The sequence below is a fragment of the Mchenga conophoros genome, linkage group LG13, assembly GCF_057382185.1.
Source record: "Mchenga conophoros isolate Kocher_MC1m ecotype Shallow Benthic linkage group LG13, M_conophoros_male_GT1.1, whole genome shotgun sequence".
NCBI classification, from domain to species: Eukaryota; Metazoa; Chordata; class Actinopteri; order Cichliformes; family Cichlidae; genus Mchenga; species Mchenga conophoros.
The window spans coordinates 2,237,866-2,251,679 of NC_140538.1; the positions used below are offsets into that span (position 1 = coordinate 2,237,866).

General features: G+C 43.7%; 1 protein-coding gene and 13 non-coding genes across 14 annotated transcripts; 4 read left to right on the plus strand and 10 right to left on the minus strand.

The window, feature by feature from the left end:
* Positions 1 to 465: 465 nt before the first annotated feature.
* On the plus strand, positions 466 to 3,335 carry LOC146560600 (uncharacterized). The gene is made up of 2 exons (XM_085296029.1): positions 466 to 1,021; positions 1,908 to 3,335. The coding sequence occupies exons 1-2, from the start codon at positions 762 to 764 to the stop codon at positions 2,176 to 2,178; spliced, it is 531 nt and encodes a 176-aa protein (XP_085152155.1). The 5' UTR covers positions 466 to 761; the 3' UTR covers positions 2,179 to 3,335.
* A 737-nt stretch (positions 3,336 to 4,072) lies between these two features.
* Positions 4,073 to 4,146, minus strand: trnat-agu (transfer RNA threonine (anticodon AGU)). The gene has a single exon. It is a non-coding gene; the product is annotated as a tRNA-Thr (tRNA).
* A 1,985-nt stretch (positions 4,147 to 6,131) lies between these two features.
* On the minus strand, positions 6,132 to 6,205 carry trnat-ugu (transfer RNA threonine (anticodon UGU)). Its single transcript has one exon. It is a non-coding gene; the product is annotated as a tRNA-Thr (tRNA).
* Positions 6,206 to 6,315: 110 nt separating this feature from the next.
* trnat-cgu (transfer RNA threonine (anticodon CGU)) lies at positions 6,316 to 6,389 on the plus strand. The gene has a single exon. It is a non-coding gene; the product is annotated as a tRNA-Thr (tRNA).
* Positions 6,390 to 6,754: 365 nt separating this feature from the next.
* trnat-agu (transfer RNA threonine (anticodon AGU)) lies at positions 6,755 to 6,828 on the minus strand. The gene has a single exon. It is a non-coding gene; the product is annotated as a tRNA-Thr (tRNA).
* Positions 6,829 to 7,080: 252 nt separating this feature from the next.
* On the minus strand, positions 7,081 to 7,154 carry trnat-agu (transfer RNA threonine (anticodon AGU)). The gene has a single exon. It is a non-coding gene; the product is annotated as a tRNA-Thr (tRNA).
* A 1,985-nt stretch (positions 7,155 to 9,139) lies between these two features.
* trnat-ugu (transfer RNA threonine (anticodon UGU)) lies at positions 9,140 to 9,213 on the minus strand. Its single transcript has one exon. It is a non-coding gene; the product is annotated as a tRNA-Thr (tRNA).
* A 110-nt stretch (positions 9,214 to 9,323) lies between these two features.
* On the plus strand, positions 9,324 to 9,397 carry trnat-cgu (transfer RNA threonine (anticodon CGU)). The gene has a single exon. It is a non-coding gene; the product is annotated as a tRNA-Thr (tRNA).
* Positions 9,398 to 9,762: 365 nt separating this feature from the next.
* Positions 9,763 to 9,836, minus strand: trnat-agu (transfer RNA threonine (anticodon AGU)). The gene has a single exon. It is a non-coding gene; the product is annotated as a tRNA-Thr (tRNA).
* Positions 9,837 to 10,087: 251 nt separating this feature from the next.
* trnat-agu (transfer RNA threonine (anticodon AGU)) lies at positions 10,088 to 10,161 on the minus strand. Its single transcript has one exon. It is a non-coding gene; the product is annotated as a tRNA-Thr (tRNA).
* Positions 10,162 to 12,143: 1,982 nt separating this feature from the next.
* On the minus strand, positions 12,144 to 12,217 carry trnat-ugu (transfer RNA threonine (anticodon UGU)). Its single transcript has one exon. It is a non-coding gene; the product is annotated as a tRNA-Thr (tRNA).
* A 110-nt stretch (positions 12,218 to 12,327) lies between these two features.
* trnat-cgu (transfer RNA threonine (anticodon CGU)) lies at positions 12,328 to 12,401 on the plus strand. The gene has a single exon. It is a non-coding gene; the product is annotated as a tRNA-Thr (tRNA).
* Positions 12,402 to 12,766: 365 nt separating this feature from the next.
* Positions 12,767 to 12,840, minus strand: trnat-agu (transfer RNA threonine (anticodon AGU)). Its single transcript has one exon. It is a non-coding gene; the product is annotated as a tRNA-Thr (tRNA).
* A 251-nt stretch (positions 12,841 to 13,091) lies between these two features.
* Positions 13,092 to 13,165, minus strand: trnat-agu (transfer RNA threonine (anticodon AGU)). Its single transcript has one exon. It is a non-coding gene; the product is annotated as a tRNA-Thr (tRNA).
* Between the last annotated feature and the right edge of the window lie 649 nt (positions 13,166 to 13,814).

A 13,814-nucleotide genomic window follows, 5' to 3' on the forward strand; every position in this document is an offset into this window, starting at 1 on the left:
AGTGGAATTCATTTCTTAAATAAAAAAATATATTTGCAGCCTTCTGAATTAAATTTTATCATTTTATCATTTATCAAATTTTCATCATATTCTCCCACCTGTCCAGAAAGCTCCTGTTTTCTGCCTTTCTTTTTGCCATTTTGGGATAGGTAGCATGGCAGTATTTGCATGGTTGCTATGACTATGGTCAACAGAGGAGAGGGTGCTAATGGGTCCTGTCATGACTGACGTGCCAAAACACCAATAGAGCATTCTGGGAATTGTAGTATTAGCAGTACATTCACTGTATAATACTGGCAGGCCAGCTCTAATAGTAATTTTGTATGACTTCGCGGGCCAAATGTAATTAGGCTGCGGGCCAAATTTGGCCCGCGGGCCAGAGTTTGACACCTATGATATAGGAGATGATGGTCTTCTTAGTCACAGAGAAGTAGGAACCAGGAAACATGAAGAAGCAGAGCATGCAGGAAGAGGAAACCTTTTGTGATTGGTGAGTCTCCACTGTGTGAACACAGGGTCGCTCAGACTAACGGTGTGTTCACACCGAACGCGATGGACGCGAATAAAACGCCCCAAACGCCCCTAATTTGACGCGTGTACATTCGCGTCTCAACGCGTGTCCAAGAAAAATCCATCGCGTGTCAAAATATCATATTTTGACGCGCGTGAACCGGAAATGTGGGAGGAATGTGGGAGGGAGTTGTATCTTTGCAAGATGGCAGCTATCGAGCTAGCGCTTGAAGAGAGAGTCTCCCTTCTCTATGTACTGTGGAGAGCAGAGCAGCAGCGTAAAAGACGTCCTCGCCGTACCTGGGTCCATCAGGTCCTCCAGAGGCATGAGCAGTTTGGTGAGTTTCACCACTTGCTCCAGGAGCTGCGCCTGGATGACGGCCGATTCCAGCGCTATCACCGTCGGCCAGTTTGAGGACCTGCTTTCCCTCGTCGGTCCCAGCATCGCCCGCCTAGACACCAATTACAGGCGCTCAATCCCACCTGCAGAGCGCCTGTCCGTCTGCCTGAGGTTAGTAAAACTATTTAATACGGTAGTCCTTTATTGATATCTGTGCTAATATGCTAATCCATCCAGTTATACACTGCTAACATGGATGTGCTATGCTAACAGTGAATGCTGTCGGTGTTTACTGAAAGCAAACTGTGGTACAGAGACGACTCTTTATAATATTTCTAGTGATACTCAGAAGCTCTCATCAAGTCCCGATTTAATTCGATTTATGCTGTTATCAGTGTTTGAATGATAGCATGGCTGTGGTGTCACATCAATGTATGCGCTCGGTGTTTGCTGATATCAAACTAGAGCATTAGGACCACTGAGTTAACCTTTGTAGTGATACTCACTCCTTTTTATTTAGACCTGGTTTAATTCTGGGATAGTTGAATATTTGTATATAATCCCTGCAGCTGTCAGACTCTATAGCAGGGGTCACAGCCTTTATTAAAACAGAGTTAGATCAAACTGAACAGTTTGGTTCATCTCTAGTTACATGGTTCTATCTTGATAAGCTGTCTTATCACAGATTAATTTTTCAAAAATATTAATGATTTAAGCAAGGAAAGGGCTACATGTCAACACACAACTCTTTATTTCTATTAATGTCTTACTTCATTCCTACCTGATTGACATGTTTAGGAATTATGAGTGATTGGCTCACTGTAGTTGTGAAAGTTGCTACCAATCAAATTATGATATGTTAAAGTTAAAACAAAACACAACTGTTTTAGATATTATCTAATATACATTTTGTAATTATCCTTATAATTACAAAATGTTTTATGTAAGATTTAAGTTTTGTGATTTATATCTGACATCACAAAAGTATTTTGGAATTTGAATAATGTATTTTGTAACTGCAGTACACATAATACTGATTTTGAACAATTTTGTCCAGGTTCCTTGTCACCGGGGACTCCTTCAGGACCATCGCGTTCAGTTTCAGAGTCTGTGTGTCCACGGTGAGCCAGATCACCCCCCAGGCAGCGACGTCCATCTGGGACTGTCTAGTGGACGACTTCATGGCTGTGCCTTCACCTGGAGACTGGCGGTCCATCACAGAGGGATTCCAGGAGCGCTGGAACTTTCCTCTGTGCTGTGCAGCTCTGGATGGGAAGCACATCCAGACAAAGGCACCCCATATATCATATAGGAGACACACACATTGATATACACTAAATATTCATTTCATTTCTTTTTTGTGGTGCCCAAATTGATGCACCTGCTTGATTTTGTTTAAACAATTATTGCACACTTTCTGTAAATCCAGTAAACTTCTTTTCACTTCTCAAATATCACTGTGTGTGTCTCCTGTATGATATTTAACTGACATTTTTTATTGTAACAACCAACGATTTATACAGGAAAATAATGTCTATTAACAAGGTTGCCCAAACTTCTGCATCCCACTGTATCAGTATATTTTGTCATTAGTATAATATGAAATAAATTCTACATGTGTCAAGTCGTGTGCCAACATTTGCTGTGTAGTAGAACTGAGACATTAGTCATTATAAACATTTATTTGAAATAATATTAAAAGTCTCAAACAGAAAAACATTAAACATAAATATATAAAATATAAGAATTTACAGAGAGACAGGAATAAAAAGGACCAGCTGCTCTCCAGAGCAGGAACAAGGCTGAGGAGGAAATGTTCCATTGGAGACTGGTGTGGCCTCTTCAGGGACTCCAGGATGGCCAGCTCCACCGCCGATGGACCGTCCTGGGACCCGTCCCTCATCTGCCTCGGAGCCGTCCTCCTCTGTGGGCCTGTAAAACAGCACAAAACACAAAGAAATGAGAAGGCTGCTACTAGATTTTAATTTCAACATTGAAAAAAAAAAAAAAACAATAACAGGATATAATCAGATTGGTTGTAGATATTTAGTAAAGGTGATCACAAGGGAATCCCACCGACTAAAAAGGTATCAGTGCTTGCTGTACATATCTGTGGGTGCAGCAGCAGGAGCTCAGGGACTGGGGATGCTCTGCTGCAGAATCAGTTGGTTCTATCAATACAGTATTAAATGTTAACAGGTTCGATATAATAATCGTAGAGTAGACAGTGGTCCCTCATTTATTGCAGGGGTTCTCAGAATAACTAGCCCCTGGTCACAGTTCTCACAATTGATTCTCAAAGTGCAAACCTTTGTAGATTGCAAAACGTAAAAGTATTATTATGCCGCGGTTTGTCTTCATCTGCCCGCCACTTTCGTGCGCCTTTTTCCCTCACGGTGCAGGTGTCTATTTCCGAATGAGGCTCATAGTTATGGGTGTTTTTGTGCTGTTTTTTCTATTGGACGCGATGGTTATCAAAACCAAACGTGATAAAAAGCGCAGGAGATTTGTCAATCAGGCTGCAGAATGCAATGCTGTACTGTGCAATAAAAAATCAGCGAAAAAGCAAAGCAGTGACGGATGAACAGCGGGACCACTGTGTGCTGTTTATTAATAAACAATAAAATATATTCCTAAATGACAACATCAGATCAGATCCTAAATGCTCAGCCCGAGTCTTTAGATGTAGTGAAATGGTTCCAGTCCCTCAGTTCACTTCATTATTCCCATCTGTTACTGGGTTGAGCTTTACTTTGACACATGTACCACAGCTCATCTTTGACATTCTGATTTAATATTCTTGTTTTTGCCATTATTTTTTTCATGATATTTTTTATATGTATTGAGTAGAGCTACTAGGGTGTCCTTTGCTGTGCAGACACACCCATCCAGCAGGAGGCGCTTTGACTTAATTTACAAACAGGAGATCCTTGAATCAAATCCCAGATTTGGATATAATGAAGATTTAGACATGACCAAGACATCAATATTGGGTGAACAACCCTCAGAAGCTCCACTAGCGGTTTAATGCCTGGGACCCTCCAGCATTTGTTCTAGAACTGAAGAAGCTTCTCGGATCGGGTGCAAAGAAGTTTTTAAAGCTCTCAAGAGTACCGTGAGGTGGATAACTGAGGACATACAAAGACTTTGAAAGATTTCCCAACTCCAAGATTAAGAATGCAATTAACACTGTGAAGAAGATGGTTTCAAATGGTAACAGGAAGGCACTGCTGGGATTTGAACCCAGGATCTCCTGTTTACTAGACAGGCACTTTGACCAGCTAAGCCACAGCGCCTCCTGCTGACAGGCAATCCGGTAATACCTGGTATTACCTGGTACTGCAGAAGGAGACGAGTTCACTTTTTTAACTTTTGTGCACTATCAATGTAGGATATGGTCAAATAGTCCAACAAGTAACTTCCTGTTCCTCACTCCTTCAATGACCTCGGTGGAAACATCATAAGGTGAAGGAGAAGCTTTTGAGACTGATTCAACAGGGTGAGTCTGAACAAGTCCTCAAAACAACTCTATTTCCCTTGGCAAGGGTGGATTCCCGCACTTTACTGTCAAAGCTTTGTTTGTTTCGTAAAGCACTCTTTTGAATGTGCTCAATGGCTAACTGGTAGCTTTCTGCAAGACTCTCTCAGCTCTCCAGATCTAATTTCTGTTCACGTAGCCAATCGGAAAGAGACATCTGCAGCAGGGGGCATGGCCCAGCTACATCAGTTTGACAGAAATCTGCTGGTATTGCAGAGGCTCCAATAGCCAAACATTGTACTCGTGCAGACGATGGTACTGCTGCCTCCTCCTCAAGAGTTGAGGAATACTCATGTCTCTTGCATACTGCCTTTACTGCCTCGGTTGGAAAATCTGGTTCTTTGTTGCGGCGCAAGAGCTGTGCAGTAAAGCCTTCAATGGCATTTTCCTCATCATTAGAACTCTGATCAGATATATCACAGGCATGCAGATACGGACGTCTCAACAGCCCATCTGCATCTTGGTTGTCCTTCCCAGCACTATACTCAATGTCAAAATCAAAACTGGAAAGTACGGCCAACCAGCAATGCCCTACTGCGTCCAACTTTGCAGATGTTAAAACGTATGTGAGTGGATTATTGTCTGTCATCACTGTACATTTTACTCCATAGATACAGCGGAAAACGTTCTGGGTGACAGCCCACTTCACAGACAGGAAGTCAAGCTTGTGTGCAGGGTACCTTTGCTCGGACTTGGAGAGACCCCTACTGGCACAGGCAATGACTCTTAACTTGCTCTCCTGTTCTTGATATAGGGCTGCACCGAGAACATGGGCGCTTGCATCGGTGTGCACAATATAATGTTCTTTGGATCTGCAAACCCAAGAACAGGAGCTGTTGTGAGCTTGAGAATCAATGTCTTAAAAGTATCTTCAGCGGTTGGGGTCCATTTTTCGTGAAAAAGGCTTTTTGAGATCCGCACTGGTAGAAACCTTGTGGTTTCTGCCAGACAGACTGGATTTTCTCTTCAGTGGGAGGCAACCAGCACTTAAGTGATTAAGGGGTATTGCAAGCTTGGAATAGTCTTTTATAAACCTCCTGTAATATCCAGTGAACCCAAGGAAAGACTTAAGCTACTTGATGTTAGCTGGTCTTGGCCAGGTAGTGAGGGCAGCTGGATCTGTTTTGAGCCCTTCTGATGATACAACATGGCTGAGATATTGGACAGATGTCCTGAAGAACTGACATTTCTCTGGCGACAGCTTTAAAGTAAATTCTTTCATCCTATGGAGGACCTTCAGCGATCATTCCTCATGGTTCTCAAGTGTAGCTGAGAAAGGAGTGACATCATCAAGAAATACCGAGACCTGACTCAAATTCCTGCTGCCTATACACTTTTCCATAACATAAGAGGAAAGTAGAACACCTCCTTATGCTGTTTTTAATAGAGAACTCTTCGGCATTTATTTTAACACAACACCTAACAGTCTTACCTTCTCTTATCAGTAACTCGAATGATTTGCAGAATCTTGACAGTACTTTTGGGACGAAAGCTCAATATAACCCTGCCTCACCCAGTTTCTATACTGGTCCATTTATGTCTGTTGTCACAGTTGCGCAGTTTCATGTTTTAGTAGACTTTCAGTTTTGATGTTTTTCATCTGCATGTGGTGCACAGCTGCTGGGGTGTCCTTTGCTAAATCTTTAGTGCCTCCAAACTTCAGATTCAACAGATTACTTCCTTTTATTTTGACATTGAGGAAAAGTTGCCTACACAGAATTTCTTATTTTGAAATAGCTCAACAGGCACTGCTGGGATTTGAACCCAGGATCTCCTGTTTACAAGACAGGTGCTTTGACCGGCTAAGCTACAGTGCCTCCTTCAGGGAAGGGAAAAACCAAGTAACCTCTGCAGACACAGTTTTGAATCGGTTTGTCACATTTTTCCCCACCAGCTGTTGGACAGTAGCCAGAGGCACACAGCTCAAGGCGCTGTGGCTTAGCTGGCCAAAGCGCCTGTCTCGTAAACAGGAGATCCTGGGTTCAAATCCCAGCAGTGCCTTACCTCCCTACCAATGCCATTACATTTCATTAATGAGTGCTGATGGCGGGAAGCATTGGGCGTTATGCTTTCTCTCCTTCGTTTCCAAGAAGAGGACACAATGAAGATTTAGACATGCCCAAGACATCAATATTGGGTGAACAACCCTCAGAAGCTCCACTAGCGGTTTAATGCCTGGGACCCTCCAGCATTTGTTCTAGAACTGAAGAAGCTTCTCGGATCGGGTGCAAAGAAGTTTTTAAAGCTCTCAAGAGTACTGTGAGGTGGATAACTGAGGACATACAAAGACTTTGAAAGATTTCCCAACTCCAAGATTAAGAATGCAATTAACACTGTGAAGAAGATGGTTTCAAATGGTAACAGGAAGGCACTGCTGGGATTTGAACCCAGGATCTCCTGTTTACTAGACAGGCGCTTTGACCAGCTGAGCCACAGCGCCTCCTGCTGACAGGCAAACCGGTAATACCTGGTATTACCTGGTACTGCAGAAGGAGACGAGTTCAACTTTTTTTTTACTTTTGTGCACTATAAATGTAAGATATGGTCAAATAGTCCAACAAGTAACTTCCTGTTCCTCACTTCGTCAATGACCTCGGTGGAAACATCATAAGGTGAAGGAGAAGCTTTTGAGACTGATTCAACAGGGTGAGTCTGAACACTGTGAAGAAGATGGTTTCAAATAGTAACAGGAAGGCACTGCTGGGATTTGAACCCAGGATCTCCTGTTTACTAGACAGGCACTTTGACCAGCTAAGCCACAGCGCCTCCTGCTGTCAGGCAATCCGGTAATACCTGGTATTACCTGGTACTGCAGAAGGAGACGAGTTCACTTTTTTAACTTTTGTGCACTATCAATGTAGGATATGGTCAAATAGTCCAACAAGTAACTTCCTGTTCCTCACTTCTTCAATGACCTCGGTGGAAACATCATAAGGTGAAGGAGAAGCTTTTGAGACTGATTCAACAGGGTGAGTCTGAACAAGTCCTCAAAACAACTCTATTTCCCTTGGCAAGGGTGGATTCCCGCACTTTACTGTCAAAGCTTTGTTTGTTTCGTAAAGCACTCTTTTGAATGTGCTCAATGGCTAACTGGTAGCTTTCTGCAAGACTCTCTCAGCTCTCCAGATCTAATTTCTGTTCACGTAGCCAATCGGAAAGAGACATCTGCAGCAGGGGGCATGGCCCAGCTACATCAGTTTGACAGAAACCTGCTGGTATTGCAGAGGCTCCAATAGCCAAACATTGTACTCGTGCAGACGATGGTACTGCTGCCTCCTCCTCAAGAGTTGAGGAATACTCATGTCTCTTGCATACTGCCTTTGCTGCCTCGGTTGGAAAATCTGGCTCTTTGTTGCGGCGCAAGAGCTGTGCAGTAAAGCCTTCAATGGCATTTTCCTCATCATTAGAACTCTGATCAGATATATCACAGGCATGCATATACGGACGTCTCAACAGCCCATCTGCATCTTGGTTGTCCTTCCCAGCACTATACTCAATGTCAAAATCAAAACTGGAAAGTACGGCCAACCAGCAATGCCCTACTGCGTCCAACTTTGCAGATGTTAAAACGTATGTGAGTGGATTATTGTCTGTCATCACTGTACATTTTACTCCATAGATACAGCGGAAAACGTTCTGGGTGACAGCCCACTTCACAGACAGGAAGTCAAGCTTGTGTGCAGGGTACCTTTGCTCGGACTTGGAGAGACCCCTACTGGCACAGGCAATGACTCTTAACTTGCTCTCCTGTTCTTGATATAGGGCTGCACCGAGAACATGGGCGCTTGCATCGGTGTGCACAATATAATGTTCTTTGGATCTGCAAACCCAAGAACAGGAGCTGTTGTGAGCTTGAGAATCAATGTCTTAAAAGTATCTTCAGCGGTTGGGGTCCATTTTTCGTGAAAAAGGCTTTTTGAGATCCGCACTGGTAGAAACCTTGTGGTTTCTGCCAGACAGACTGGATTTTCTCTTCAGTGGGAGGCAACCAGCACTTAAGTGATTAAGGGGTATTGCAAGCTTGGAATAGTCTTTTATAAACCTCCTGTAATATCCAGTGAACCCAAGGAAAGACTTAAGCTACTTGATGTTATCTGGTCTTGGCCAGGTAGTGAGGGCAGCTGGATCTGTTTTGAGCCCTTCTGATGATACAACATGGCTGAGATATTGGACAGATGTCCTGAAGAACTGACATTTCTCTGGCGACAGCTTTAAAGTAAATTCTTTCATCCTATGGAGGACCTTCAGCGATCATTCCTCATGGTTCTCAAGTGTAGCTGAGAAAGGAGTGACATCATCAAGAAATACCGAGACCTGACTCAAATTCCTGCTGCCTATACACTTTTCCATAACATAAGAGGAAAGTAGAACACCTCCTTATGCTGTTTTTAATAGAGAACTCTTCGGCATTTATTTTAACACAACACCTAACAGTCTTACCTTCTCTTATCAGTAACTCGAATGATTTGCAGAATCTTGACAGTACTTTTGGGACGAAAGCTCAATATAACCCTGCCTCACCCAGTTTCTATACTGGTCCATTTATGTCTGTTGTCACAGTTGCGCAGTTTCATGTTTTAGTAGACTTTCAGTTTTGATGTTTTTCATCTGCATGTGGTGCACAGCTGCTGGGGTGTCCTTTGCTAAATCTTTAGTGCCTCCAAACTTCAGATTCAACAGATTACTTCCTTTTATTTTGACATTGAGGAAAAGTTGCCTACACAGATTTTCTTATTTTGAAATAGCTCAACAGGCACTGCTGGGATTTGAACCCAGGATCTCCTGTTTACAAGACAGGTGCTTTGACCGGCTAAGCTACAGTGCCTCCTTCAGGAAAGGGAAAAACCAAGTAACCTCTGCAGACACAGTTTTGAATCGGTTTGTCACATTTTTCCCCACCAGCTGTTGGACAGTAGCCAGAGGCACACAGCTCAAGGCGCTGTGGCTTAGCTGGCCAAAGCGCCTGTCTCGTAAACAGGAGATCCTGGGTTCAAATCCCAGCAGTGCCTTACCTCCCTACCAATGCCATTACATTTCATTAATGAGTGCTGATGGCGGGAAGCATTGGGCGTTATGCTTTCTCTCCTTCGTTTCCAAGAAGAGGACACAATGAAGATTTAGACATGCCCAAGACATCAATATTGGGTGAACAACCCTCAGAAGCTCCACTAGCGGTTTAATGCCTGGGACCCTCCAGCATTTGTTCTAGAACTGAAGAAGCTTCTCGGATCGGGTGCAAAGAAGTTTTTAAAGCTCTCAAGAGTACCGTGAGGTGGATAACTGAGGACATACAAAGACTTTGAAAGATTTCCCAACTCCAAGATTAAGAATGCAATTAACACTGTGAAGAAGATGGTTTCAAATGGTAACAGGAAGGCACTGCTGGGATTTGAACCCAGGATCTCCTGTTTACTAGACAGGCGCTTTGACCAGCTAAGCCACAGCGCCTCCTGCTGTCAGGCAATCCGGTAATACCTGGTATTACCTGGTACTGCAGAAGGAGACGAGTTCAACTTTTTTTTTACTTTGTGCACTATCAATGTAAGATATGGTCAAATAGTCCAACAAGTAACTTCCTGTTCCTCACTTCGTCAATGACCTCAGTGGAAACATCATAAGGTGAAGGAGAAGCTTTTGAGACTGATTCAACAGGGTGAGTCTGAACACTGTGAAGAAGATGGTTTCAAATAGTAACAGGAAGGCACTGCTGGGATTTGAACCCAGGATCTCCTGTTTACTAGACAGGCACTTTGACCAGCTAAGCCACAGCGCCTCCTGCTGTCAGGCAATCCGGTAATACCTGGTATTACCTGGTACTGCAGAAGGAGACGAGTTCACTTTTTTAACTTTTGTGCACTATCAATGTAGGATATGGTCAAATAGTCCAACAAGTAACTTCCTGTTCCTCACTTCTTCAATGACCTCGGTGGAAACATCATAAGGTGAAGGAGAAGCTTTTGAGACTGATTCAACAGGGTGAGTCTGAACAAGTCCTCAAAACAACTCTATTTCCCTTGGCAAGGGTGGATTCCCGCACTTTACTGTCAAAGCTTTGTTTGTTTCGTAAAGCACTCTTTTGAATGTGCTCAATGGCTAACTGGTAGCTTTCTGCAAGACTCTCAGCTCTCCAGATCTAATTTCTGTTAACGTAGCCAATCGGAAAGAGACATCTGCAGCAGGGGGCATGGCCCAGCTACATCAGTTTGACAGAAATCTGCTGGTATTGCAGAGGCTCCAATAGCCAAACATTGTACTCGTGCAGACGATGGTACTGCTGCCTCCTCCTCAAGAGTTTAGGAATACTCATGTCTCTTGCATACTGCCTTTACTGCCTCGGTTGGAAAATCTGGCTCTTTGTTGCGGCGCAAGAGCTGTGCAGTAAAGCCTTCAATGGCATTTTCCTCATCATTAGAACTCTGATCAGATATATCACAGGCATGCAGATACGGACGTCTCAACAGCCCATCTGCATCTTGGTTGTCCTTCCCAGCACTATCTCAATGTCAAAATCAAAACTGGAAAGTACGGCCAACCAGCAATGCCCTACTGCGTCCAACTTTGCAGATGTTAAAACGTATGTGAGTGGATTATTGTCTGTCATCACTGTACATTTTACTCCATAGATACAGCGGAAAACGTTCTGGGTGACAGCCCACTTCACAGACAGGAAGTCAAGCTTGTGTGCAGGGTACCTTTGCTCGGACTTGGAGAGACCCCTACTGGCACAGGCAATGACTCTTAACTTGCTCTCCTGTTCTTGATATAGGGCTGCACCGAGAACATGGACGCTTGCATCGGTGTGCACAATATAATGTTCTTTGGATCTGCAAACCCAAGAACAGGAGCTGTTGTGAGCTTGAGAATCAATGTCTTAAAAGTATCTTCAGCGGTTGGGGTCCATTTTTCGTGAAAAAGGCTTTTTGAGATCCGCACTGGTAGAAACCTTGTGGTTTCTGCCAGACAGACTGGATTTTCTCTTCAGTGGGAGGCAACCAGCACTTAAGTGATTAAGGGGTATTGCAAGCTTGGAATAGTCTTTTATAAACCTCCTGTAATATCCAGTGAACCCAAGGAAAGACTTAAGCTACTTGATGTTATCTGGTCTTGGCCAGGTAGTGAGGGCAGCTGGATCTGTTTTGAGCCCTTCTGATGATACAACATGGCTGAGATATTGGACAGATGTCCTGAAGAACTGACATTTCTCTGGCGACAGCTTTAAAGTAAATTCTTTCATCCTATGGAGGACCTTCAGCGATCATTCCTCATGGTTCTCAAGTGTAGCTGAGAAAGGAGTGACATCATCAAGAAATACCGAGACCTGACTCAAATTCCTGCTGCCTATACACTTTTCCATAACATAAGAGGAAAGTAGAACACCTCCTTATGCTGTTTTTAATAGAGAACTCTTCGGCATTTATTTTAACACAACACCTAACAGTCTTACCTTCTCTTATCAGTAACTCGAATGATTTGCAGAATCTTGACAGTACTTTTGGGACGAAAGCTCAATATAACCCTGCCTCACCCAGTTTCTATACTGGTCCATTTATGTCTGTTGTCACAGTTGCGCAGTTTCATGTTTTAGTAGACTTTCAGTTTTGATGTTTTTCATCTGCATGTGGTGCACAGCTGCTGGGGTGTCCTTTGCTAAATCTTTAGTGCCTCCAAACTTCAGATTCAACAGATTACTTCCTTTTATTTTGACATTGAGGAAAAGTTGCCTACACAGATTTTCTTATTTTGAAATAGCTCAACAGGCACTGCTGGGATTTGAACCCAGGATCTCCTGTTTACAAGACAGGTGCTTTGACCGGCTAAGCTACAGTGCCTCCTTCAGGAAAGGGAAAAACCAAGTAACCTCTGCAGACACAGTTTTGAATCGGTTTGTCACATTTTTCCCCACCAGCTGTTGGACAGTAGCCAGAGGCACACAGCTCAAGGCGCTGTGGCTTAGCTGGCCAAAGCGCCTGTCTCGTAAACAGGAGATCCTGGGTTCAAATCCCAGCAGTGCCTTACCTCCCTACCAATGCCATTACATTTCATTAATGAGTGCTGATGGCGGGAAGCATTGGGCGTTATGCTTTCTCTCCTTCGTTTCCAAGAAGAGGACACAATGAAGATTTAGACATGCCCAAGACATCAATATTGGGTGAACAACCCTCAGAAGCTCCACTAGCGGTTTAATGCCTGGGACCCTCCAGCATTTGTTCTAGAACTGAAGAAGCTTCTCGGATCGGGTGCAAAGAAGTTTTTAAAGCTCTCAAGAGTACCGTGAGGTGGATAACTGAGGACATACAAAGACTTTGAAAGATTTCCCAACTCCAAGATTAAGAATGCAATTAACACTGTGAAGAAGATGGTTTCAAATGGTAACAGGAAGGCACTGCTGGGATTTGAACCCAGGATCTCCTGTTTACTAGACAGGCGCTTTGACCAGCTAAGCCACAGCGCCTCCTGCTGACAGGCAAACCGGTAATACCTGGTATTACCTGGTACTGCAGAAGGAGACGAGTTCAACTTTTTTTTTACTTTGTGCACTATAAATGTAAGATATGGTCAAATAGTCCAACAAGTAACTTCCTGTTCCTCACTTCGTCAATGACCTCAGTGGAAACATCATAAGGTGAAGGAGAAGCTTTTGAGACTGATTCAACAGGGTGAGTCTGAACACTGTGAAGAAGATGGTTTCAAATGGTAACAGGAAGGCACTGCTGGGATTTGAACCCAGGATCTCCTGTTTACTAGACAGGCGCTTTGACCAGCTAAGCCACAGCGCCTCCTGCTGACAGGCAATCCGGTAATACCTGGTATTACCTGGTACTGCAGAAGGAGACGAGTTCACTTTTTTAACTTTTGTGCACTATCAATGTAGGATATGGTCAAATAGTCCAACAAGTAACTTCCTGTTCCTCACTTCTTCAATGACCTCGGTGGAAACATCATAAGGTGAAGGAGAAGCTTTTGAGACTGATTCAACAGGGTGAGTCTGAACAAGTCCTCAAAACAACTCTATTTCCCTTGGCAAGGGTGGATTCCCGCACTTTACTGTCAAAGCTTTGTTTGTTTCGTAAAGCACTCTTTTGAATGTGCTCAATGGCTAACTGGTAGCTTTCTGCAAGACTCTCTCAGCTCTCCAGATCTAATTTCTGTTCACGTAGCCAATCGGAAAGAGACATCTGCAGCAGGGGGCATGGCCCAGCTACATCAGTTTGACAGAAATCTGCTGGTATTGCAGAGGCTCCAATAGCCAAACATTGTACTCGTGCAGACGATGGTACTGCTGCCTCAGCCTCAAGAGTTGAGGAATACTCATGTCTCTTGCATACTGCCTTTACTGCCTCGGTTGGAAAATCTGGCTCTTTGTTGCGGCGCAAGAGCTGTGCAGTAAAGCCTTCAATGGCATTTTCCTCATCATTAGAACTCTGA

What these genes read in the sequence shown, in the direction of transcription:
- LOC146560600 (XM_085296029.1), top strand. Translation starts at nt 762, where the DNA reads ATGTACTGTGGAGAGCAGAGCAGCAGCGTAAAAGACGTCCTCGCCGTA. An exon ending in CGCCTGTCCGTCTGCCTGAG is followed by an intron (nt 1,022 to 1,907) that starts GTTAGTAAAACT and finishes AATTTTGTCCAG; the next exon opens with GTTCCTTGTCACCGGGGACT.